General features: G+C 39.5%; 2 protein-coding genes across 3 annotated transcripts in view; one reads left to right on the forward strand and one right to left on the reverse strand.

Moving 5' to 3' along the window:
- Positions 1-2,392, reverse strand: part of MRPL13 (mitochondrial ribosomal protein L13) — a 36,314-nt gene extending 33,922 nt beyond the window's left edge. For both annotated transcript variants that reach the window (XM_061995629.1, XM_061995630.1), the window contains exons 1-2: positions 2,310-2,392; positions 1,547-1,670 (exon numbers count right to left, since the gene is read on the reverse strand). In XM_061995629.1, coding sequence (XP_061851613.1) covers positions 1,547-1,670; positions 2,310-2,336 — 151 coding nt within the window. In that variant the 5' untranslated portion in view covers positions 2,337-2,392. The remainder of the gene's footprint in view (positions 1-1,546; positions 1,671-2,309) is intronic.
- Positions 2,393-2,460: 68 nt separating this feature from the next.
- Positions 2,461-26,615, forward strand: part of MTBP (MDM2 binding protein) — a 30,903-nt gene continuing 6,748 nt past the window's right edge. Inside the window, exons 1-17 of the mRNA XM_061995593.1 lie at positions 2,461-2,571; positions 3,034-3,114; positions 4,035-4,108; positions 4,226-4,371; positions 5,268-5,326; positions 6,189-6,333; positions 7,780-7,897; positions 8,485-8,619; positions 9,389-9,483; positions 10,214-10,283; positions 11,990-12,107; positions 15,151-15,324; positions 17,561-17,674; positions 19,001-19,155; positions 19,522-19,640; positions 21,605-21,760; positions 23,972-24,067. Coding sequence (XP_061851577.1) covers positions 2,496-2,571; positions 3,034-3,114; positions 4,035-4,108; positions 4,226-4,371; positions 5,268-5,326; positions 6,189-6,333; positions 7,780-7,897; positions 8,485-8,619; positions 9,389-9,483; positions 10,214-10,283; positions 11,990-12,107; positions 15,151-15,324; positions 17,561-17,674; positions 19,001-19,155; positions 19,522-19,640; positions 21,605-21,760; positions 23,972-24,067 — 1,931 coding nt within the window. The 5' untranslated portion in view covers positions 2,461-2,495. The remainder of the gene's footprint in view (positions 2,572-3,033; positions 3,115-4,034; positions 4,109-4,225; positions 4,372-5,267; positions 5,327-6,188; positions 6,334-7,779; positions 7,898-8,484; positions 8,620-9,388; positions 9,484-10,213; positions 10,284-11,989; positions 12,108-15,150; positions 15,325-17,560; positions 17,675-19,000; positions 19,156-19,521; positions 19,641-21,604; positions 21,761-23,971; positions 24,068-26,615) is intronic.

Here is a 26,615-nt window from a genome sequence, read left to right on the forward strand (position 1 = left end):
AGTTTTAGTTTAAAAAAAAAAAAAAAAAGGAGAGAAGTGTTAAGTACACCAACCAAAATTCATGCATACTTTGCTCTCACAGAGTATCAAATGTCTCAGCAGTCAGATCCTACCAATGTCAATCTCAAGTGTAATGCATTTCCGAGTGATTTATAGAATACTTTAGACAAAATAAAGTTAGCCTTGAAATAACGTTCCAGAATTTACTAGTTTCATGGATATAAAAGTGCCAAAGATCTTTCCCATGGGACAACCAAAAGTATTTCCTATGTCTCCAGTGACATCTTGTGGACCAAGACATACTTTGCAACAGCAGAACTCTTATTTAAAACTTCTTTAGAACACTGCAAATACACAGAATCAGAGAATGTTAAGGGTTGCAAGGGACCTCGAATGATCATACAGTCCAACCCTCTGCCAGAGCAGGACCATTTAGAGTAGGTCACACAGGAACTTGTCCAGGTGGATATTGAATGTCTCCAGAGAAGGAGACTCCACAACCCATCTGGGCAGCCCATTCCAGTGTCACCTTCTATCACACAAAAATAAAAAAATAGAGTATAATTTTAGTATGCACACTCTACACGTTTACTCTACAAGTTTAACACTTCCTTTGTGTTTCAGTAATGTCTCTTGAAAAATTTTCCTGAGTACTACAGGGAACACTGTACCATCAATAAGAGTGATCATCTTTTTATTATCTATAAAATGCTTATCACTGCAGACAGGCACCGTAGTATCGCAAATAAAGGACAAGACCACAAATAACAGCTGAGATCACAGATCGTTACTGCTGAATCTTCTAATTGTCTGAAAAGCAAAATGATGTTTTCATTTGAAGGTATGTTTCAATAATGACTGTCTCCCATTCAAGAATCAGACAGCCTCAGGTTCCAGCCTGAGAATACAGAATACTTGAGGTTGGAAGGGATCTCTTGAAGTCCTGTTGTCCAACCCCTTAGCTCAAACAGGAATATCTCCAAGCATGAAGACTCTCCAACCTCTTGGGTAACCACTTCCAGTCACTCTCACAGTAAAAAAGTGTTTCCTGGTGTTCAGAGGGAACCTCCTGTGTTTCATTTTATGTCTGTTGACTCATATAGGACATCTCTGCACCTTATTCAGAATGAAGAACCACTCTCAGACTGTGGTGTTGTGCAGCTACTGAAAAATAACATTCAGGAAGTCTAACAAAGAATCACATCAGCGTTTCATTCCATGCACCGTGAATTAAGTCTTTGCATCTAAAATTAATGCAACAAAACATATTTCAACTTTTTTTAAGAAAATGAAGGTGCAACTCACTGTAACTGAGCTACTAAAAATAAATTATGAATTAATAATGGGCTTTCTATGGATTAGGAAAGACAATGACATAAGATTGTAGAGGGATATTAAGGAAAAAGGTGGCAAGGAAAACTAAAGCATTGTTTGCAAACAATTGAAAGATGTAACCTTATATATCAGGCTTTATTTTAAAACTGAAATCACAAGGAAAGTACAAGTGAAGGAAGGCAGATTTCCTTTTATCTACTGCAATACTCACTTAGTGCATGATAAATAGGTTTATGTCTGCCTTCCAGTCTGATGACAGTTGCAGCTGCTATTTTTCCTGGTGGCTGCATCTTCGCATCAAGGAGGTACCAAGCTCTGGCAAAAGTAGCCCATTGCTGAAAAGAAGGAAACGTAGTACTTAGCATAGTAAAAGAACACTACCATATGTAAATCTAGCTTCCCTATTTATGTCAATACTTTTTTTACACATCAAAATAATAGAAAAAATATTAGGATTCACCAACATGCCCTCCAAACAAGGTCTCCACAGATGGAGAAGGCCACTCCATGCTGCTGTATGTGCTTCCAGTTTAAGTGGCAGTAACAACACTGTAGAGTTACTGGCTCTGAGGAGTCTGTTTAAAAAATGAATATCTTTTACCGTAAGCTTCCAGTATTGCTAACTGAACTGTAAAGTCGCTGTTGGCTATTTAACGCCCAGCTCCCAGTGAAGGGCAGAACTCGCCCAGACGTAGTTTTTGAACACGAATGGCCTGAGCCCCCGGCAGCAGGTTGCCTCGACCCTCACCGAGTCACATATCCACCGACCGCTGCCGCTTCCTGAGCGGCCTTCTCGGGGCGAACAGCGGAGAGGACGGGCCCACCGCGGCCGCTCCGCGATGAGGGGTAGCCGCCGCCTCCCAGGCCTTCCCTGGGGGCCTCCCGCCGCCCGCCTGCTCCCTCACCGCCGCTGCCTGTACCATGGAGGCCGCTGCATACCCTCGGAGGACTGAAGGGGAGAGGGCCGCACTCACCTGGGCCGCCTTGGTGTAACTGGCCATGGCCGCCCTCCCGCCGCCGCCGAGGGGAAGGGAAGCGGAGCCCCTTGGCCGCCGCACCGGCGGGAAGCGGAAGCGTTGCCCTGGGAGGGGCGGTGCAAGGGCGCCAGCGCGGGCCGTTCGGAACCGCGACGGTGGCTCTGTCTCCGTTCCCGCCCGGCCATGGACCGCTACGTCCTGCTTCTGAGCTGGGGAGAGCGCAGGGGCGAGGGGGCTGCGACAGGCGGCCCCGGAGCAGGTACTGGCGAGGGGCTCCAGGGGCTGGAGGCTGCACCGCGGAGCCGCCGGCTGCCGCGGGGCCCTTCCGCGCCTCTTTAATGGGGGCTGTTCTTTACGGCCGCTGGTCTGGGATCCGCGGACACGGAGCTTCTCTGGGTCTCCAGCTACTTAAACACCCACAGCCTCTTTCTTTGTTTCGTTTTTTTTTTTCGTGACTAAAATTCTTTACTGACTTAAAACTTCAGAAACTTAGTGGGGTTTGTGTCTTACCGCGACACTGCTGTGTAACTCGGCAGAGGGTTCCTGAACACTACTTTAATGACAATTGTCTGTATCAGCTCCTGCAAATCTGACAGGGATTGTTTTAATAAAAGAAACTGCTGATATTAAACTGAACTTTATACTGTGTTTGCAAGAAAGTGAGACTTCTGTAATTCTGTAGTTTTCCTTAAACTATTTTAATCTTTTCTTTTTTCCCTAGGTGAGACCCTTGCTACTGTTTATCAGTTCCTGAAAGAAAGCTGTAATTCATCTATAAATGCAGACGTGAGCGTGTTCCCAGGTAAATACAGCAATGCAGGTTTTATCAAGGAATAGCTTAGGCATATTTTATTATATAGGTCAAACAAGTCAGAAACTTAAGGAAAAACTATTTCTGCAGCGTGCCTATACATAGAGGTGGCTCCTGCTGCTACTGTTTCTGTGGAAAACTGATGTTGTTTCAGCAGCTGAGATGTTAGGAGATGATTAAATAGACTGGACACAAGAAATGGGAGAGAAGGCTTTTCAAAATTTGACAAATTTAAAGCCAGCTTAGCAAGGAAGTGTAGGAAAGGGCTTGTTTTCATGTCAGTGGGCAGCTTGGTATTTTCTTCATTACTCTGATGATGTCATCTGTTTTTTTCAGTGGAAGAAACATTTGTCTGTTGGGTATCCTTGAATATTTATTGAATCATCTACTTCAGTACTTTTACAGGTGTTGTCTGTTTGGTTTTTTGTTAAAAAGTGCTTTCTTTATTCCTTACTTGGTTTGGATATCTAGTGTTCACCTGTTAAGGCTCGTGTCAGAGCTGTCTTAATTGGGATTCATGTGAAGAAACCACTGTAAGAATTCATGCAGATGGGACTGTTAAGCTCTTTTCAACTTCTGTGGTTTTTATTGCATAGAAATGTTGAGAGAACATCTTATTTTGTGAACTGTGTAAACTGTATTTGTGAAAGTTGTGATTTAGTTCAGGTATGATTGAGTTTCTGCAAATGAAAAGTAATATTGCCCAGAATGGATCAAAGGTCGTAGATATTTTTACTTATTAGCAGTCAGGGGAATAAAATTTAATTGTGATCTAAAGCAAATTAGAACTCAAGTTATTTTGGCACATTAAATGTCTCTTGTAGAGTCTTTCAACAGAGATGTTAATTATACTAGGAAAAATAGGTTGTAGTGGATTGATAATTTTAAGTAACTGTTTTATCTCTTTGCAGCATGTTCAGTGGCTGGTATTCCAAGTGGAAAGAAATTGTATTTTGCAAGTCATGTTATATGTGGTTATTATCAGGTAAGACATGTTTATTTCCACAATAGTTCTTCAGCTGTCTGCCTGTCTCTAGTGCAAGCTAAAACTGTGATGTTCAAAGGTGGCTTTGCTTAAAATTAATTCTTTTTGCTTGATTAGTTCTGCAGTTCTGACTGGGAGGAAATAAATTCTGACACACAGAAAAATGAAGACTCTCTCCAAACGAATATTGATGAATGCCTGGGAGCCATACAAAATTTTGAGGAAGATGACACTAACAGTAGAGAGTCCCTATCTATGACTGAGTATGTATGGTGTTATTTTTATTGAAAGTATAGAGAGATTACATTTAACAGTAGTAACTTAAAGGAATCAAGAAAGTTAACAGGTAAAAGGTACTACCAAAGCAATAGTTAACTATGAAGAATCCAGTACAACTACTGAAAACAATCCTGTTTCGTTCCACATAGCCTTATTTTTTTTTAAGGTATAGATGATCTTTGTAGAATAACTGAACAATTTTCTAACAGCTGATTTTACATATTCAAAAAGAAGATTTTTGCTAATTCATCATGAATCCTGCTTCTAATTTTACTGCAGATTGTTTTTCGAGTCATTTGGCCTACTTCTGCCTCATTAAAAGGGAGATAAGTGTATTACATTGCTTAGGTATATTTGTGCAGAATTTTAAAGATATATGATAACTTACATAAAATCACAGAATAGTTTAGGTTGAAAAAGATGCTTAGACTGTCAAGTCCAACCATTAACCCAGCACTGCCAAACTCACCACCAAACCATGTTCCTCAGCACCTCAGCTACACAGCTTTGCAGTATCTCCTAAGATGGGACTCCACCACCACCTCCCTGGGCAGCCTGGGACAGTGTCTAACAGTCCTTTCAGGGAAAAAGTTATTCCTCATCTCCAATCTAAGCCTCGCCTGGGGCAAGTCCTTTCCTCTTGTGCTGTCACCTGTTACTTGAGAGAAGAGACTGACCCCCAGCTCACTACACCCACTTGTCAGGGAGGTGTAGAGAGTGATCTGTCTCCTCTCAGCCTCTTCTTCTCCTGACTAAACACCTCCAGCTCCCTCAGCTGCTCCTCATCAGACTTGTTCCCAGATAGTATTCATTAGTTCTAAATTTGTTTCCAAATCACTGTTTATATTTTGTTTCCAACCATGTTACTCTTCATTTTTAGTATATATGATGAAGCTGCAGAAAACCTGCATCAGTTAGCTGATAAACTGCCTGCTCCAGGTAATCTCTCTTAAAAAAGCAATTTCATTTGAGTTTGTTTTGTTAGTTATGACTCTAGAAACTGAGCTAGTAAAATCGTAGTCCAATGGAAAAAATTCAGAGTGTGTTAGTTTGTTAGTTGAATTAGCATGTATGCAGCTCTTGCAAGCAGCTTAAGGAACTTGAGCATGATTGGCATTGCAAATGAGCTTATGGAGTAGTTTGCTGCTTGTGTCTTTGAAAGGCCGTATTTCAGTAGAGTTTAAGGTACCAGTTTATATAATTAATTTCTCCATCTGAAATGGAACCAAAGTAGTAATAGACAGTAAACAATAGGAAACTTGTCATGCAACCACAGGAGGTTTTTATGGGGAAAAAAAAAAGGTGTTAACATAAGGCTTGCTTCTGATTAGCTTGCTGATTGCATGTGAGTAGGAGCCAAGAACTATTGGATTGATATTTGGTAAACTGGAGATGTGTATTGCCTTGCATGTTAGGGTTACTTAACTTTGCAGTAGTTGATTTGGAGCAGCAAAGGAACTGAATGTAGAAAGAATGAGAAACAGTTTAGAGGAGGAAAATGACATAGTGTAATTGCACTGGATACAACTCTGATCTGTCAAACATAATGCTTAGTGAGAGAGGAGAAAGGCATAGAAGTGCTGTTACTGAGCAAACAGCACAATACTTTGTATTAACCTAAAAGGAGCAGCAAGAGATGAGCTAAAATGCATAAAAAGTGTTTTATGTCTTGCTGAAGTTACTTGAGATTGATCTTTAAGCCTCTTTTAGTGCAGTCAGTGATAATCTGTACTTTTCTATGTTTCAATGACTGAATCAGTTACTGAATAACAGTATCTTGAGTCATATTAACTTTTTATAGGCAGAGCAATGGTTGATGTAATACTGCAGGCTGTTGAACAAGATGGACCCAAGTTAAAAGACTGCCTACCTACAATTGGAGCCCTGAAGCACCTGAAGGAATGGCATTCTGCTCAAATCACTGTTGCAGCAAATGACTCTAAAGGGTAGGCCTTTTGTTTTATGTGTATAAGCAAGGTCATTCTTGTGTTAGCATATGTCAGTGGTTTAAAATAAAAACAGCATCCTGGGTACTTTACATCCATACTTAGAAAATACGTGGATGTGTCTTCTTTTCCTGTTTTAAGGGAGGAATTGCTCATGCTAATGTATTGTTAGTATGTGCTTTAAGCAGAGGGACAGTCAAAAAACCAAATCCTATGAAATTTCTGTTTCTATCAGAGCAGAAACTTCTTTCTCTTTCCATCACTAGTGGCTTCAGTGTGCATATGATGCTTTAAGCTGTACTGAGCTACATAATGACTTGTATTGATTGTAGTTTTCCATTTTTGGTAAAATGAATACATAACTGTGCTGATTTTACTTTAAATTTTGCATTACCTTTGGATTACATTTCATAGAGGGAAAAAAGTGGGTCTGGTTTGTCCCTTTTGAAGATGGAATATAAATGCTCAATTATTTCCTTTATGCTTCTGAAGAGTCTTAACACTGAAACTATTAGTTCAGTTTCCTTGCTGTCCTCCTCTAATTGACATAAGTAGGCCATGATATGTCTTAATATAAACCATAGTGGTTTGGATGTTTTTTATTCCCATGCGGTGAATTATTGTGTGGATATTGAATAATTTGCTTAAATAACATTTGCTTTATGGACTATGTCATTAATCCTAAGTTAATGAAACTGCTTACAATTTTAAAATGGAATGCTCAGTCCTTGGATAGAATAAGAATAAGCATAAATAGTACTTCCTTAGGTATGTGGAGGAAGATAAAATTGCTGCAGCAACTTCTGTGAGTGGTTGTTCTCAGTGCTCATTCCTGTCTTCCTCTGCAGCTAGCTTTTAACTGCATAATTTTTTCTGTTGCCTTTTATGTAAAATGAGGCCGTTTGGGCATACAGTTTCTCTGATAAATGGTCTCTCACTTCTTCCTATTCTGTTGATGGCACTGATTTCTCTTGGAAGACAGACTGCCGGTAGGACTCGCAGATACTGGCTGTTCTTTCTTCCTCCTGTTGTTGAATTTAGGTAGTATTTGTGCTGTGGTCGTATCTCTATTTACAAGGCTAACTACAAATGATCTAGATGGGCTGGTGATAGCACCAGCAATGGCTGCCTGGCTTTGCTCCAGCTTATTGGAGCAGCCAACCTTATTATGGTGTGCCTGCAGCTTGCTGTGGCCAGTCTTATTTGATGACTGCCAAAGTTCTTTGCTATCACGTTCATGAACATATGAACAACTTCCTTTACAGAGCACGATGCAAGAATTCCATAGTATTTTTTACTTTGTGGAATATAAAGCCGTATATATCTCTCTTAAAACACACAAGACTATTCAGTGCTAAAAAGTAATAGAGAAATTTAGTCAGATTGCACTGCATATTAATTTGTAACACTAAATTTGGTAAGACAAATTCTTCCTTATTTTTGCAGTAGCTGGCGAAAGATTGCAGACTATCTTTCAGCAGACTTTGTCTCTTCAGATAATGCCATGAATCTTATTGATTTAAGAGAACTCTGGAGGGGGAAGATTCAGATATGGGAAAGAAAGGTAAAATAACCTTTCCAGCTAAATTTTTTTTTTTTGGTTAAAATATCTGTGTGCATCATTAAAAACATGTATTGACAATGCATTTTATACTTTAAGCTGAATTTGCTTTCCACAATGTAATTCAAAGGGGTAATGTGCAATGTATCTGGGTGGGTGAGGAAGCAACTTGCTTATTAGCATGCTGATGTCTTCATCTCATTTACCCTTTCAGGACTGGAATATCAGAAATCCAGATGCTCTCCTCAGAAATATTTGCCTTAGATGTTCTTGTTCAAAATTAGATTGTTTTGTATCTATCACAAGTCATTATCATGTAATTGTAAGTCAGGGTGGCCAGCTCAGGTCTAATGTTCCTGCCGAGACTGATAGCTTTGTAATTGTGAAAGACATTGGTTACGTTTTCAGTGTGAAGGTTTTGGATATAGTAATTGGTTACCTAAGTAATGTCTTTACCTAGTTTTACAGATCTGCTGGAAACAATTGTAATACTGATTGTTTAGAATAGTAATACATGTAACTGGCTGAAGAGAAATATTTTTTCTGTCTCTTTTGACAGATTTATTGTCTTTTCTTTTTTTTCCCTCTAGTTTGGATCAGAAGTTAGATTTCCAGAATTTTGTATGAAGAGCACTTTGACAAAGACATTCAGCACTTCGCATTTAAATTCTTCCTTTGCTGCTAAAAAAAAGCAGCAATCGAGGAACATTCATGCTCTGCCAGAGGCAAGTATTACTCTTCATCTCTCTGAGCCACAAGAATTCATCTGTTTAATTTTCCTGAGAAAATGATAGCTGAAGATTGAGGAATACTTCTTTTGTTCATGTGTGTTTGCAAAACAGGTCCTTAAAATTTCATCTGTTCCTAGGAATGCAACAGCAAAATTTTGTTCAAGTAAAAATTGAGACTTTGTTCAATCTTAATACTCAAAATGTACAATTCATTTATAAATTCTATATTTATCTGACCTTTTCTACTTAATTTTAAAAGTTTGGGGGTTGGTTTTGGGGTTTTTTTATGTGTTTGCTGTGTTTTAAATTACTGTTGCTGTTCCGTGTTTTCTACTGGAAGCAGATATTGGATGGGAAATCCAGAGTCATATTTGTTGATGAAAACAAAAATGAGTGTTTCTGAAAAAAAAAAAAAAACAGTTAAGAAAGAATTATTTTCATTGTTGAAATATGTATATTTTGGTTTGCAGTTGTCTGTTTCTGGATTTTCTTTGGGTTTCAATAAGAGTTACAACTCCATTGATGTATATGGTTGACATTCTAGAAAGAGAGTTTTATTAGACAGAATTGAATATCTTCCTTGGATTTTTTTAATACAATTATGTTTAATGTGGTATTATGAAATGTTTTGCTCTTTATATTCTCTCATACCTATTTCAGATGTACTTACAAGGCAAATGCCTCCAGCAAAACACTAGAGAAAGTTCTAGTGAGATAACATCCTATATAGTGTAACAGATTCTTTGGTTTCTTCTCTCTTCAGGTTTTTCATTACTATGGCCCTGCACTAGAATTTTTACAGATGGTGGTGCTCTCTGATCTACCTTCCTTTTTTATATCAGATCTGGAATTTGAACTGTATCCTTTATTAAGGGTCTAAATTACTCCTGATAATGGTCTACAGCAGAAAGAACATGATCAGAATCTACCCATGCAAGCAATACATGAGGACTGGCAACAGCTCAATCCATTGGAGCCTGACAAAATAGTAATAGTGAATTTTCTGATGTAGAAATCTAAATTTCACTAACAATAACCAACTAGTCTTGATAGTATTGCATGTATGCTTTGTTTGTTGATGTGTATGCTAATTGTGGGGAAAGAATACAGAAATATTTACTGCTTTGTAGGTTTAAAAAGCTCCAGGCTTTACTGATTAATGTATATAGTATCATGCTTTCATTGTGTGAGTGCAAAACTTGTGGCAAAGTAAAGCAGAGGAGTTTTCCTTCACGTTCTGTATGCTACAGAGATCTCAAGGTATATTCCATTGGTATTAAATTTATGTACTTTTGATACTAGTCTTGGTGTAACAATAAGGATAGGATGTATAAGCCTGCTAGGATTTTGGATATATAAATATGCCTTCTTGCATTAACCATGTCAGTGGTGTATTTCATCTTAGAACAATTCTAAATGTACCACTTTGCCTGGAAAGGTGAGTTTTGAATATTATATGGTACTGGAGGAGCAAATATTAGACACTTGCAGTCCTTATTTGAAATATGACTGTACTGTGCTTTGTAAAATAAAGATGCATACAATTCTTATGTGAAGGTGAAGTTCCTTAAAGTGTTCTGTTCAGGAGCCTGGCAAGAAAGAGTAACAAGGAGGCATCCACGCTGCTTTTAGACCAGATTTCTTCTCTCTCTGAGAAGGTAAAAACTTATTTGCATTTAGGTGTAGCAAAAAAATATAGCTATGTATACTGCTCATAAAATACACAAAAATAGTATTTTTAAACCTAGTCTCTTTGTAAGCTTCTTCAAAATTTAGTTCTGAAACAGATTTAACTTTCAAAGGTGCATGCTGTAGAGATCCAGACAATTTGTAAGCCCACTGAAGGATTTTCTCTTTACTTTAGCTAACGTCATAACTTTTAATCCTATCCTGACATGAATTCCATGCTATTCAGCTTTTTTTTTTTCAACAAAAGGCTGGCATGTGTGCATCCCACTAAATATATCAGATATATCTAGCTAGTCTGAAGTGGTAGGTTTTTGTATTTTGCATGTGCATATTCTGCTTTTCCATTCTGATTTTGGATAAAAAGAGTTCTTGAAACGTTTACAAACCTACCTCCCACCCCCTAAATGATAGTGTGATTATTCCTAGCCACAGCATTAGTCTGGATATTTTTCCTGAATGTTTAAGGGCATGCATGTTTGTTTTAGAGAGGCTTTTTTAGTGTTTAAAAAAGAAATCTTTGCCAATGAAAACTGCAATTTGAAAAGGCTGAAACAGTTATAATGTGTAATTTATGTTTGTGGAGATGATATTCTGTTATCAGGCTGTATGTTTCATCCATCTTGTTATTTAAGTTTTTAATAACTTTTTTCCTCCTCTGCCACCTCATTCCCTGTTACACTTAGCTAAAAAAAACCAAAAAGTCCTTTTTTTCTAACGCTGTACCAAAAATATATTTGAGAATAGTTACTGGTAAATATCCCAGAGAATTTTCATTTTACATGAACATTTGATCAAATATCCTTTACAGTCTAAGAGCTTAGACTTCTAGCAGTTCTTTTTAAGAAAAAGCCAAAACAATTTAAAGATGTTCTCAGGTTGCTTTGTAGAGTCTGCACATGTTGAGTTGAATGTGTTCAAGGTAACAGTTTCTCATAGGGATTTATTTTCAGTGTACTGCTGGAAATATTACACTTCTGTAGTCTTTTTTTAACAGTTATGGAAGCATAGTTTTATTGCTTGAGCATTCAAATACTTATGCACTTTTTTTCTGTTAGTGCTTATTGCCCTGAAATTTATGTACACACATAAATGTAGTCCAGTATAGAATCATAGAATGGTAGGGATTGGAAAGGACCTTTAGAGATCATCTAGTCCAACCTCCCTGCAGAAGCAGGTTCACCTAGATCAGGTTGCATAGGAACATGTCCAGGAGGATCTTGAAGACCTCCAAGGAAGGAGACTCCACACCCCTCTGGGCAGCCTGTTCCAAAAAGGATAATATGTAGGGAGAAAAAAAAATTACATGTTCTTCAAAGAAATGCAGAGTCACTGATGCCAATATCTTTGATTTCTCTTTTCATTCTGCATATTACTCTACAGAAGTGTTTTTACCCAGATTATTGAAAGAGTTTTAATAGGTTACAAGTACCTTTTTATGTATGAAATAGAAATGCAGCAGTTAATGATGTCTTAAGTGGAGCAAAGAATAAGCACAATTTTCAGATCTTCTGTGTCAAATGCTGTTCCCTCTCTCAGGATATGAGTGACAGAAGTGTTTAGATATTTTTCCTTAATTGAAATACGTTTGAAATAATGCTAAATCAGTTGCTCAAAAATGGAATGTAAAACAGGTTTCATTAATATTGCATGTGTTCTATTTGTTCTCTTTATTTAGGTGGGAGCTTTATTTACATTGCCCTGTAATGTAAGCAGTGTAGCTATCCCATCCCCTGCCCAGCTGAGTACTAAGAAATGGAAGGAATATATGGCTAGGAAACCCAAGGTCATTACTGGTAGGTAAAGAAAGATGACTACAGGTTTATTTTGGTGTGGTTATATTTGTGTTATCTATACACACACGTATATATGTATGTAGTGGGGGTTTTTTGTACATTTAGAATGGGCTTTTTTTCCTCCAGTGAAATTAAGTCAGTGATTGCAATCTTTATCAACACGGAAAGTTTTGGTGGATGTGAGTTCAGCTATGAAGACTGATAGAGGAAAAATTGGTCACAGAATCACAGAATGGTAGAGGTCTGGGGCACTACAGAAAAAATACTGATCTCATCCTCTTGACACTTGCCCTTTAAGTATTTATAATATCATCACAAGAATCTTTAGGGAAAACAATGCATCTTCTTTAAACCATTTCTATGTCCTATCTGTTAGCTAAGATCCAGCTTCCACATAGCTTTCTAAGATGATCGTACAATCCATGGGCACTTGGGGAGGAACAACCCCATGCACCAGTACAGGCTGGGGATTGACCTGCTGGAGAGCATTTCTGCAGAGAGACCTGGGAGTTGATAATAAACTAACCATGAGCCAGCAATGTGCCCTCATGGCCAAGAAGGCCAATGGCATCCTGGGATGCATAAAGTAGAGTGTGGCCAGCAGGTCAAGGGAGATTCTTCTCCCCCTCTGCTCAGCCCTGATGAGGCCTCATCTGGAGTCCTGTGTCCAGTTCTGGGCTCCCCAGCTCAAGGGAAACAAGGCACTTCTGGAGAGAGTCCAGTGCAGAGCCACCAAGATGATCAGGGAATTGGAGCATCTTTCTTATAAGAAACGGCCGTGGTAGGACTGTTTAGTTTGGAGGAGACCTGGGAGGGAGTATATCAATGTTTATAAATATCTAAATGGTGGGTATCAAGACTTTTTTTCTGTAGTTCCCAGTTACAGGACAAGGAGTAACGGACACAAGCTGGAACACAAAGTTCCCCTTGAACATGAGGGAAAACTTCTTGTGAGGGAGCCCTGGCACAGGCTGCCCAGGGACCATGTGGAGTCTCCTTCTCTGGAGGTTTTCAAAACCCTCCTGAATGTGTTCCTATGTGCCCTGGTCTAGGTGAACCTGCTTTATCAGGAGGTTAGACTAGATAATCTCTAGAAGTCCTGTCGAACCCCTACCATTCTGTGATTCTGTGAAAGTACAGAACATCAGGAAATGCTGTATGCTTCCATTCACCTGACAGCCAACGCGATGAACTAGTGACTGAGAATGTGGTCCTTCCTTATAGGCCTGTACTGGTAGCAGATGACTCCTCTTACACCAGTGCTTAGAAATTTGATTCAGAAAGTGAGAGAACAGAATCAGTGCAGATCAAGACTGAGTGTAGTTTCTGAGTCAGTATATATACCCTGTAAGTACAGGCACTGTACAAACAGTGAATCTGAGATTTGTAGGAACTTGAAAACATTGGACTAAAAGGAGCTGGGTTTCCCAGCTCTTAAAGTGTACTTATCTAGGACAGAATAAGATGTAGGTTTCTGCCTTCTTATGTGATTTGGTTCTTTATACAGTGGTCTAATGTATAATTAAAGTAGACTCCAAGGAACAGTGACTTTCTGTGTTGCCAACTGAAGGTCGCATTTGTAAACAAGTATGCAGATGGGCATGGCTGCCAGATGGGCATTCTTTGAGGTTCTGGACAGGCAAAAGATTGAGGGAAATTAGGAACTGTATAAGAGAGCAAAAAGTTTAATTTTATGGAATGGATGCTGGCAGTATACAGATCTAAAATGATCTCTGCATGTTTTTGAAATCGTTGAGCAGAGAGGGCGTGATGATAGAGCTGATCACACCACAACATTTATACTGTTTATACTTCAGAGAGATGGTACTGATGTAGTCAAGTGAGTGCGAGATCCCCATTTTCTGCAAGATCTTTGTCTTATGCTCCAGTGGTAGGGTTTTGTACAAGTGTTAATTAAACTGTGATCAGTAATAAACTATAAGTTCTCATTAGGCTTTGTGCAAAATGTAGAACAAGATGACAAACTTGGCCATTTAAATATTTGCTCATTTAGTGGAAAACTCTGTTTTGTGGCTGCCACTAATTTGACAGTATTGAGGACTGCAAATCCCAAATCTCTTCCATCTATGGAAGGGTGTTATTCTTTCAGTTGTTAGTTCTCAAATAATAATTAAGATTCAAATGAAAAAGAAAAGCTTGGCCACAAGAAATCAACTTTGAGATACCAAGACCAGCTGCAACAGGAAAAGACATCAAATGACATGAGGAATGGGAAACAAGACAGTAGAGAAAATGTATCTGGAATCTTCTTTTCTTTCTTGTTCTTTTCTTTCTTCTTTCCCCAGGTTTATATTTTGAAGTAGTGGGATTTCTCCTCTCTTCACCCTCCAACATAAACTTTTAAAGAAACACTGGAATGCTTTATATTTGTTATTAAAAATAATTACATTGTAATAAATATCAGGGTGGTCTTGAGGTATTTACTGAGTACTGCAGATATCTTATTAAATGAAATGACTTGACTTAGGAAGTTGAGAGGTATTATTTCACTCAATTTCTCTATCTACAAAGGTGCTATAAAGTGTTTTCTATGTAATTAGATAGCAAAACTATCCTTTGACTGTTACTATCAGGTCCTACATTACTTTACTTTCAAAATTGCCTACTGTATGGCCATGTTTAAAAATACAAAGTGTTGATCTCTCACCCAGGCTATGCACAAGTGTAAAGCAGTGAGTGACACTCTTAGTAATGAATAATGCAGCTTCCTTGGAAGGAGTCTGAACAATATTTCCTTTTCTTCTACAGAAGGATGTTTGTTGCTTGCAGCATGCTAGCTTGAAACCAGCAGCATACTCCACCTTGTCTTTGCTGCTGTAGCTCATTTGTTTTGCATCTTCTTCAGTGTGTAGCTTTTTAAGGGGTAAATATCAGCTGTAATTGGTGTCTCCTAAAAAGATGTCAGCAAGATTTCTCACAGAGCGGAAGAGAGCAAGTGAAGGAATTTTGATGGTGGATTATAGCTTGTTTTAAAGCTGTTTTCCTGAGGGTGTTTCACTGTTATGTCCTGATGTTTTTTCAGTTCCAGAAATTGAAATGAAAGGAGAATCTTGCCGATACTATTTCTTGCTACAAGGCAATGGCTCTGGAGGCTGTAGGGCAACCTTGATTCATGGAGCCAGCCAGATCAATGGTACAGCCAGTCTTGCTGCAGTAAATGGAAAGCTAAAGGCAAAAGCAGAAGAAAGAGAGTCAAGTAAGAGTTATTATTTATTTAAGAGTATTTAAATGTAGGCAAATTCTACTGAAGTTTCCATGTTCCTTTTGTTCATTCCAATCTGTGTTAAAAAAGAGAAAAACGAGGAGGAATATTACATTCTGATTCATATATATTCTTTCAGCAATATATTTTCAAATGAATAAAAATACAAGAGTGTATTTAGTCACACAATTTATGATCACCATACTTTTAAAATCAACTACCTAAAGTTGCAGTCAGTCATTTCGCATAAGTGTGAGTAATTGTAAATGTTTTCATGTACAAGGACAGCTAGGGGATATTCATGGAAATCAAATTTGCAAACACTTACACTTTAAAGCATATGTATGATTGGTGTAAAGACTGACCATCCCATGCCTAAAATCTAGGCCAGTATCTGTTGAAAATTCTGTTTCAGTGATGATTTAAAATAAAGACCATGAGGCCAGCAGGCAAGTTGGATTTCATGGTCATATCTTCAGTTATTTTGCAGATGTCCATATTACTGCAGAGTGGTTAGGGTATGAGCTAGCACTCACATCATAGCTGCTCTGCTATGTAGCTGTAATGTGTCCTGTTACAACTACATGTAGCAAAGAACTGTGCTAATCACAAAATCACAGAATCCCAAGGGCTGGAAAGGACTTCTAGTGCTTGCAGCCCAGAAAGCCAACTGTATCCTGGGCTGCATCAACAGAAATGTGACCAGCTGATAGGGGGATTCTCCCCCTCTTTGCCACTCTGCTGAGACCTCACCTCAGTACTGCCTTCAACTCTGGGATCCCCAATGTCAGAAGGATATGGACTGGTTGGAGTGAATCCAGAGGAGGGCCTTCAAGATGATCAGAGGGCTGGAGCACCTTTTCTGTGAAGACAGGCTGAGAGTTGGGGTTGTTCAGCCTCGAGAAAAGAAGGCTTAAGAGAGACCTTACAGCATCTTCCAGTCCCTAAAAGGTCCTATAAGAAAGCTGGAGAGGGACTTTTAACAAAGGCATGTAGTGATAGGATATGAGGAAATTACTTCAAACTGAAAGAGGAGAGATTTAGATTAGATATAAGGAAGAAGTTCTTCCCTGTGAGGCTGGTGAGACACTGAAGAGGTTACTCAGAGAGGTTGTGGATGCCTCATCTCTGGAAGTGCTCAAGGCCAGGTTGAATGAGGCTTTGAGCAACCTGGTGTAGTGGAAGGTGTTCGTGTCCATGGCACGGAGACTGGAACTACATGATCTTTAACCCAAAGCATTCTGTGATTCTGTGGCTCTGTTTGTTCTCAATAACACTGACGAACAGCAGAGTGACCTGCATCTTATCCACTTATCTCCTTATTATTGAAATAAATCCATGTGTGATATGACTGACTGCTTACCATTTGTCCTAATTAAAATCCCATTAGTATGGTGTCAGAAGACTGAAAGTCCTTGACTGTATGTTGGAAGAAAACTTTTCTTTACTGATATCAATAGTAGAATATTTTTACCTTCTTTAAATCGTAGAATCACAGAATGGTAGGGGTTGGGAGCGAACTTTAGAGATCATCTAGTCCAACCACCCTGCAGAAGCAGGTTCACCTAGATCAGATCGCATAGGAACGTGTCCAGGCAGCTCTTGAAGATCTCCAAGGAAGGAGACTCCACAACCCTTCTGGGCAGCCTGTGCCAGGGCTCCCTCATCCTCACAGAGAAATAGTTTTTTCTTATGTTTAAGTGGAACTTTTTGTGTTCCAGCTTCATCCCATTACCCCTTGTCCTGTTGCTAGCTACTATAGAAAAAAGGGATGTCCCAACCTCCTGACATCCACCATTTAGATATTTGTAACTGTTAATGAGATCCCCCCTCAGTCTCCTCTTCTCCAGACTAAGCAGCCCCAGTTCCCGCAGCCTTTCCTCATATGAAAAATGTTCTATACCCCTGATCATCTTGGTGGCCCTGTGCTGGACTCTCTCCAGCACTTCCCTGTCCCTCTTGAGCTGAGGAGCCCAGATTATATTGGTTTTGTACAGAAATTCAAAAATTCTCATCAGACATCTATTCCAAGTTACCCCCCAGATGTTGAATAGTCATTAATTTCCTTGTTCTTTTTAATGGTTAGCCAAATTTGAAAGTTGGTTTGTTTCCTCTTAATATTTAATTTGTATGTCTGCTATGTTTATTTCTTCTTTTAAGTAATAATGACTTGATGTCTCCAAACTCCTGTGAGAGAATCTTAAGAATACATTTCTCCTAACCTGTACAGGCTTTTGCATTGCGGACTTTATCAAGTCTCTGCCACGTTTTTGTGGAGAGGACGTTGTACACAGAGAAAAGGAACTGTCTCGTCTCCAAGTGTTTGCCTTGAAGGAATATCACAGTAAGTAAATGGGAGAACATTGGTAGATGTCAGACTAATATTTAAAAAGTCTTTGTTGCAATCTAAATGTGAGTTGATCGCTTGGTGGGGGAAAAAAAGGTGAGCTTTAAAAAGAAACTTTTTGTAGTGTATCCATGAGAGAATGTCAGAGAAGGCTTTTAAATACTGAGGAAAAGAAAATGCTGGGCTGAAAGATTGTGGATGTTACACTAACACTCAATGTCTGAGTGTAGCTTTGGGATAATTCTGTGCTAATTTACTTTTTTTCTACTTTGTGGGGGTTTTTTTTATTGCTTTTTTACCCCAAACTCCCGTACTGGTGCCTCCTACAAAATTAAGAATTCTGTTTTGGGGTTTTCAGGGGTTTTTTTGTTTTATTCTTTCTTGCAAAAGTCTTAAACAGCAGAGGAGAAATTGGCATTGGAGATTTGTTACATTTATCATGATACATCATTCATTGTAACAACTGAAGGTTATTCTCTGTAGATTTGCATGAGTTTGCAGAGAAGAACATTTGACTGTCTTGATTTTACTTAAGTGTATTGTTCAAAGAGACTCAATTAAAACAACAAAAAAAATGCTTCTGAGAGCTTGACTGGATTATTGAAAGTAGCATACTGTGAAGATAATTTAAGTGTATTATCATTAACAGAATACCATCTTAAAGAAAAGAATATTTCTGCTAATAGTCTTGTTTTCCACTCCCCACCCCCACCAACTTACAGTCATTCTCAGATTCCTACTTTAACCCTGAGCTTGAGACTGCTTTAGAGCTTGTGTTTTAGGGTGTTTTTGAGTGGGTCACTCATTTCCATTATGATGAAAGACTGAATAGGAACAGTTGGGATTTGTTAGTCATCTTAAATCATGCCAGAATTACCTGACCCTTCATGTACTGGCCAAAGACACTGGAACAGGCTGCCAGTTATACTGGAGCCACATACCTGCAACAGCAGTAAAAATATGTGGGTAGGAGGCTCTGCAGGCTGGAGCTTTTCATGTTTAGGCTCAGCAATTCCAGATGCTTGTCTCTGGGGGATTAAAACCTGGATATCCTCAGAAATATACCCATACAGAAGTAAAAGGACCGTAAAAAGGTGATTTCTGTGACTTCATCTCTTCTCACTGTGAAGTTTTTTCACCTGCCTATGGAATAAACTGCCTATGTCTTGCTTAAGGGTACAACATTAAGTGGCAAGTTGACTTATTCATGTTATTGGTTTGGGGTGGGGCTTATTCTTGTCTGAATGGATTTTAGCAATCTCCAATTGTTCTTTGTTACTTAGTAGGGCAGTAGTTTTTCTTCCTTTCTCTTTCCTTTTTCAGAGAGAAAGGAATTGGCTGAACAGCCTCCCTGTATTTCTACTGATGAGTTCAAAATGTTGTTACAACTTACAAGAGACTGTTTTTTTGAGTTGTGCAATGCTAGTCTTCCTAAACCTGTTCTACAGAAGGTTACCAATAAAACCAAGTCATGCACTGTAAATTCTGGTAAGTATCATTATTTAAAAGGTACACTGCTTAATTCTTTGTGTTTCCATACCTGGTGTCAAATTGTACTAAAGGAAGGAGAATCTCTTTCAAAAAGAGGGAAAAATACAAGGAAAAGTAAAGTAGCTTTCTAGGCTTTTTTGCCTGAAAAGTGGAATTACCTGCATGTTAACTGTTTTCTTTCTTTTCATTGACAAAAAAAATCTCAGAAAACTCCTCTGATTACAGCACCAGTCAGGTTTTCCTTATATTTATATACTTATGTATATATATGTGTGTGTGTGTGTGTGTGTAAAGGAGTTTAAATACAGATAAAGATTTCTTTAACGACTGAAATTCTTTCATTTCATTAAGAGTTAATCCACCATATATTTCTTGCAGAATCCAGTTTGATGGAGCCAAATCCACTGGAGTGGCCAGAAAGACATGTTCTTCAGAATCTGGAAAACTTTGAAAAAAACAAACAAAAAATGAGGTATTGATTTCTTTGTAGTGGCAACTGAACCTCACTCTAGAGGAACTGTATATGTTCATAGCCATTCTGTAAACTGTTCTCACATTCTGTCAGAAGAAACATTACTTAAAGCTAAAATTAAGTTTCTGACAATTGCTTATGGTGTATTACCTTGGTATTTAAAGTAGTAACATTTTGATTTTTATTGACAAAACACAACTGGAAGTTAGCTAAAAGTAACTTAGTTCCAAAACTAAATTACCAAAATGGTAATTTTCTCCCAACATGCCCTGAGGCATAAATAATAAATATTGTAAAGCAGTTTTTGTCAGCCTGAGGAACGTATTTTTGCTCTCTTCATATGTCCTAAATAGTCAGTACCCAGTATCAAGTCTCAAGTAATTTTAAAGTAGAAGATCCTATTGGCTTTATGTTTGGAATTTACATTCAGATTTTTTTTTACCTTCAGTGTTCTTTAAGTGAAACCTGAAGACCTTTGTGTCACTTAATACAACCTATTGATTTTGGTTTAACTCTTGCTTTATGTAAAACTCAGTGGTCTTTGCTGGCTGTTAAAATTTTTGCTGACAGGCCTTTTGAGCCAGGTGTCCCACTGCCTTCTTAGTCACTTCCATGAGCCAGCAATGTGCCCTCGTGGCCAAGAAGGCCAATGGCATTCTGGGATGCATCAAGAAGAGTGTGGCCGGCAGGTGGAAGGAGGTTCTGGTCTCCCTCTACTCTGCCCTGGTGAGGCCTCATCTGGAGTCTTGTGTCCAATTCTGGGCTCCCCAGCTCAAGAGAGACAGGAAACTTTTGGAGAGAGTCTAGCACAGGGCCACCAAGATGATGAGAGGACTAGAACATCTTCCTTATGAAGAAAGGCTGCAGGAACTGGGACTCTTTAGTCTAGAGAAGAGGAGACTGAGGAGAATCTCATTAATGCTTAACAAGTACTGAAAAGGTTTTTGTCAAGAGGATGGGGTGGCACTTCTTTCTGTAGCATCCAGTGATAGGACTGGAGGTAATGGACAAAAGCTGGAACACAAAATTTCCACTTTAAGGGAAAACTTCTTTCCTGTTCAAGTGAGGGAGCCCTGGCACAGGCTGCCCAGGGAGGGTGTGCAGTCTCCTTCTCTGGAGGTTTTCAAAACCCACATGGACACGTTCCTATGTGACCAGATCAAGATGAACCTGCTTGAGCAGGGGATTGATCATTAAAGGTCCCTTCCAACCCCTACCATTCTGTGATTCTGTGACTTCTATCCCCTTTCTGTCTTTCAAATACCATGGTTGACCATGACCTAGATTGGAGTACCATGTGTCAGAAATTCTCATGTTAGATCTCTGCTTTCTCATGGGTTTAGTATTGGCTTTTGGGAAAACAAACCTGTTTAGAAAAAGCATGTACATTTTTCCTTCTAATTAGCTTTTGACAGTTCCTGAAGGACTTTTCTCTTTCATAGCTGATGTTGATTTCATTGTATTGTGAACTAGTTACCTTCTACTTATCAGTGTACAGCTGTAGCTTGATAGTAGAAAAGAGAAAACTTTGCTACACTTGATTGAGGACACTATAAAAATACCCCACAGTGGAGAGTTGCAGGCAGCAGTGACCTTATGGTTCATTTGCTGCATATTGAATGTCTTTTTTTTCAATTATTTTTTAATGAGTATTAATTTTTGTTCCTACAGGCCCATAAATGGAAAAAAAAGGATGAGTAATATTCTTCTCATCTTCCATTTTGTAACTAGCCTCTAAAATCTTGAAGAAATTACTTTCTTCAGTAGGACAGAGGAGAAGTTGCATCAAATATAGTTTATTATGAACAACCTTGTACATGTTCTTAGGGAGCAATCTTATTTATTTTGCTTTGGAAATATGTTCAATTGATCCAGATTAGCAGTGATTTTTTTTTAATAGCACAAAATAACTACTTTGGAAAAAACAAATCTTAATATTTTTATTTTTCATTTCTTCTTGCCAGAGTTTCTATGTTTGCACATTCCTCTGAGCAACTGTTGGGGCATAAAGACAGCCAGCGGGAGTCACTGACACTGCTCGATGCTAAAGAATTACTGAAATATTTCACAGCAGAAGGGCTGCCAGTTGGTGATCTTCAGCCACTACAAATTCCCAAACGGTAGGAGTCCAGCATGTGAAAACCACTGAAGACCACACTGAGAACTGCTGTAGGGGAGTGTGAATAATGACTGAAGGAGAGTCTCAGGATGAGGGAACAGAGGCACTGTCAGCAGGTTTGCTGATGATACTTAACTAGGGAGAGTGGCTGACACACCAGAAGACTGTGTTGCCATTCAACAAGATCTGGACAGGCTGGAGAGTTGGGCAGAGAAAAATCTGATGAAATTCAACAAAGGCAAGTGTAGAGTCTTGCATCTGGGAAAGAATAGCCCCATGTACCAGTACAGGCTGGGGAATGAACTCTTAGAGAGTAGTATAGAGGAAAGAGATCTGGGAGTCTTGGTGGACAGCAGGATGAGCACGAGCCAGCCATGTGCCCTGGTGGCCAAGAAGGCCAATGGCATCCTGGAGTGTATTAGAAGGGCTGTGGGCAGTAGGTCGGGAGAGGTTCTCCTCCTCCTCTACTCTGCCCTTGTGAGATCACATCTGGAGTATTGTGTCCTGTTCTGGGCCCCTCGGTTCAAGGAGGACAGGGAGCTGCTGGACAGGGTCCAGCACAGGGCCACAAAGATGATGGAGTGGAACATCCCCCCTGTGATGAAAGACTGAGGGAGCTGGGGCTCTTTAGCTTGGCAAATAGGAGACTGAGGGATGATCTCATTCATGTTTACAAATATATAAAGGATGAGTGGTGTCAGGAGGATGGAGCCAGTGATAGGACAAGGAGCAATAGATATAAACTGTAATACAAGACGTTCCAAAGAAACATAAGGAGGAATTTCTTCACTGTGAGGGTGAGGGAGCAGTGGAACAGGCTGCCCAGATGGACTGTGGAGTCTTCCTCTCTGGAGACATTCAAAACTCACCTGGATGAGTTACTATGTGACCTACTCTAGGTGGCCCTGCTCTGACAGGGGTTTGAACTGGATGATCTTTTGAGGTTCCTTCCAACCCTTAAGATTCTGTGATTCTGTAACTGGATTGGAGTTGATAACTTGCACCTTCCTTGCATCACATGCATGCCAGCGAAATCAACTTTTGTGATCCTCCAGTCACTCTTGCTATTTAGTTCTTTCAGAGTCTGAAATGGTCAGAGGTGATGATGGTGCTGGTTGTCTTACACATTTAAATAACAAAATAATCAGCTGATGTACCAGTGAAGTGTGCCAGTGCACCTGTGCCATGACAGTGCTGCAAGCTGCTGCCACCCTACGTGTCCATTTCAAAAGGAGCATTTCTAGCAGAGCAGAAGCTACTGTGGCAGAACTTTGATTTTATTGGTGAGATTTCTTTTTTCACTAGAGAGGAGTTTAGGTGGGAAAACAAAGTGTAAAAAAAGCAGTAGCTGAGCCTATTTAACTGTGTGTAATCCTGGCCCAGCATTCCTATATATAGTCTTCTGTGATAAAGTGCTCCCTAAAGGAAGCTTGTCTACTCTCACCGCTTTTTCAGCAGGAACATCGATACAAGGAGTTAATGGAGTGACTTTCAGAATCAGAACATCTGGTATTTTTTCCAGTGGTAATGATTTAGAGGAAATCTATGTGAATAAAACTTGAAGCAATGTGTAAGTTTCAGATATTTGCTGCATCTTGCCTTCATCTCTTCCCTTCTTTAGAGAGAAATGGGATGTGTCTTTACTAGGATCTGGCAGCAAGCTCGTTCTGTCTTGCTGTGGCTTATTCTGTTGAAATACTTTCAAATACATGCATATGATTTAGTTGTGGAGTGTTGCTAACTGGAATTCCGGTATCACAGGAGACAAGTGATTAGTTGTAAAGCCTGGGTAAGGTGACTGTTAGGCAAGACAATGACTTGAAGGTAGATGGAAGGAATTCTCAGATAATAGCACTGGATCAAGAAATGTGAGGTCAGTTCATGTTCCAGTTCATTCTGCTACTCACATGTCCCATTTTGAAAGGGGCTGATAGTTGCTGGGTTTTATTGATGAACTATTTTCAGCAGTGCCCTCCAATTGCAAACCAATTGAAATGCTTAAGAGCTTCTGTTAGAGAGAGCTTGTTAGGTATTAGATAAGCTGAAATTCTCACTTCAATTAAGCTTTATTTTTCCATTGATACTATACCCCAGGAGCTTAGCTACAAGACATACTTTTTGGTCTTCCTATGTCAAGGCATTGGTTTCCGACTTCTGGAAGTACAACTTATCCTGACTAGCTAGTTAAAATCTGTATTTTTGTTCCTTTCAGTGAGAATGCATTCCTTTTGACACCAGAGCTTACTCCTCGGAAACTCAGAGGTTTGCCTTTTGAGAAAGCAGCTGGATGCCATTATCATGGACTTGAGTAAGTTCCTGGCTTCTTTTCCCAAGATTATTTTTCAGCTTCCACCGAAGGTGTAATTAGAAATATTTCAAGTAACATGAATGTTAGTTATGGAAAACCTTGTGTGTCCTTTTCCTTCATTGGAACAACTTTACCCATGCCACCTTGTGTCAAAGCCTCCTTCAGGCATCCCTCCTGCTCTGACATGGGGTCCTGCTGGGGCTGCAGCTGGGATCTCTGCTCCACTGTAGCCTCCACTGCTGCAGGGGCAGGACCTCACCATGGGCTGCGCCACAGGTCACAGGGGAATCTCTCCTCTGTTGCCCAAGTACCTTCTCCCCTTCCTTTATCACTGACTTTGGTGTCTCTGGAGATGTTCTCACGTTCTCACTCTCTGTTGTTGCTGCAGTTTAGCAGCTGTGCAGCAACTTCTTCCCCTTCTCAGATACATTACTCACAGAGGTGTTACCTCAGTCACTAATGGGCCAGGCCTTGATCAGCCACAGGTCCATCTTAGAGTTGACTGGCCTTAGCCCTATCAGCTACAGGGGAAGCTTCTGGCAACTCTGTTAAAAGCAGCCACCCCTGTAGCCCTCCACTACCAAAACTTGGCCCACACAGAACCACTACACACGTTCTCTAGGGAAGTGAAGCAGCCATGCTGTCTTTTCAGCTGTCTGTTTCATCTCTTTGTTTTTTTAATAGTAACCTAAGAGCCTATCAGCCTTCTTAGGTTGGTAACAAAAGGCATGGAGAGGCAACTGGATAGATGGGAGAACTGCAGATTTGTTCTGCCAGATGTGGGAAGGAAGCACTTGGCCATTGTCTGTTGGCACCTGCTGTCTTGGTGACCTGCCTGACCTCAGCAGGGCGTGTGTCTGGGGATTCACAGCAGGCACAGCACAGCTTGTGCTGCCTCTTCTCATAGCAAAGTCAGGTAGAGACCATATGGAGACATGGATGTTGTGGAGAAAAGTGAGACCCTGGCTTGCTAGCAGTAAGGGAGGGAAGTGGTAGAGTGAGATGATAGAAACTGGTGTGAAAGGGAGGAACCTACAGCTGTACGACCAAGATATATTGTAGCAAGAGTATCATATGGTCTTTTGGAGCAGATGTGATTTGTACCCTGCAGTTGTGATTGCAGTTTCCATCTGTGTAGCTGCTGTATTTATGTTTGGAAGTAAAGTATTGTCAACAAAGCCAGGAGTAGCAGTTATGATTAAATCCAATTTCTGGTGTAATGAACCTGTGCCAAACACTTGAATCCTATGTTGCAAAGAGAAAGTAATTGCTGTTAAAGCAGAGTGAGTAAAATGGCAATTTAACTTCTGAAGATAAGAACATTTTTATCTTTGCAGGGGATGTGATTACTTAGAGGACTGAGAATATAAATAAGGAAAATTAAATACCTTGAAATTTGTAAGTTGAGAGAACTTACTCTTATCAGATAATGAATTTATTTCTAGTGGAAAGTCTTACTCAGCTGTAGAAATGGATTCACCAGTCTGTTCTTAGAACAGTGAATTTCTCCCTGAATATGAATATGTTCTGAAGAAAGTAGAAAAATCAGATCTAGCAATGTAACATGTCTCCACCTTGAGGGATAAAAGGAAAGAATATGTCTAGAGATCCTAAGAGTAGGAAATATTGCTAAGTAGTTTGAAGGGTGGGCTGAGAGATTGCTCATGTTGTTCAGAATGCTTATGAAGAAAAGGATGGAGTAATACTGGGTAGTACTGCTGTCTTTCCCTGCAGTAGAGGTAATGTCAGTTACTGGGAGATGAAACATTGGTCTCTTTCAAGGAATCCTGGAAATCATTTACACAAGGGAAAAGTTAGTCAAGCTGCATTTTGTATTGCTGTAATCTGATGAGGATGTTTCACCAAGTTAGCACTGTTCAGTTCTTCTCTCCATTCCACCGTATTTAATAGTTTCTTCTTGTGATTTGATTAAACCACTTATTCTTCGTAATCAATAGGAAACTGGGAAGCTTGTGCTTGTTCAGTGACACTTCTGTTTAAAAATGTGAATAAGCAGTGCTTCTCTTGGATGAGGCTAAAGGCTGCATTTCCAACGAGTGCAGTTAACAGAGAATCTGTACTGAAGAACGTTTCAAGTACTTACCATGCCTTTCCTCAGAGTTACACTCAATCAATACAGTCTCTCAGTGTCATCACATCACCACATTTTGGGATTCCTGAATCACTCATAACTTGCAAATTATGTCTGTTGTATGTTGGGATGTTTTCTTTAGGCATTTCTTATGTGATTCTCTTATGGCATATGCACTGAAGAAATCTTGGACTGTTAACTCTGCTTAATGTCCATGGACATCTTACTTGTAAGACCACAGGGTAAAGACTTACAAAGAGTAAATAACTCAGCTTCTTTGCTGGAGGTAGACTTAAATATAGCTAAATCCATTAGATATGTGTGAATTTACTGGACTGTTTTAAGGTATCTATCAGGACAATATACTAGTCCAAAAAAAAATGTTTCAGAGGTGAGATGATAGTTCAAAGTAAGTTGTTCTGGTTGTTGAGGCTTTTCTCTGCGTATAATATATAA

Source organism: Colius striatus, chromosome 4 (assembly GCF_028858725.1).
Source record: "Colius striatus isolate bColStr4 chromosome 4, bColStr4.1.hap1, whole genome shotgun sequence".
Taxonomy (NCBI): domain Eukaryota; kingdom Metazoa; phylum Chordata; class Aves; order Coliiformes; family Coliidae; genus Colius; species Colius striatus.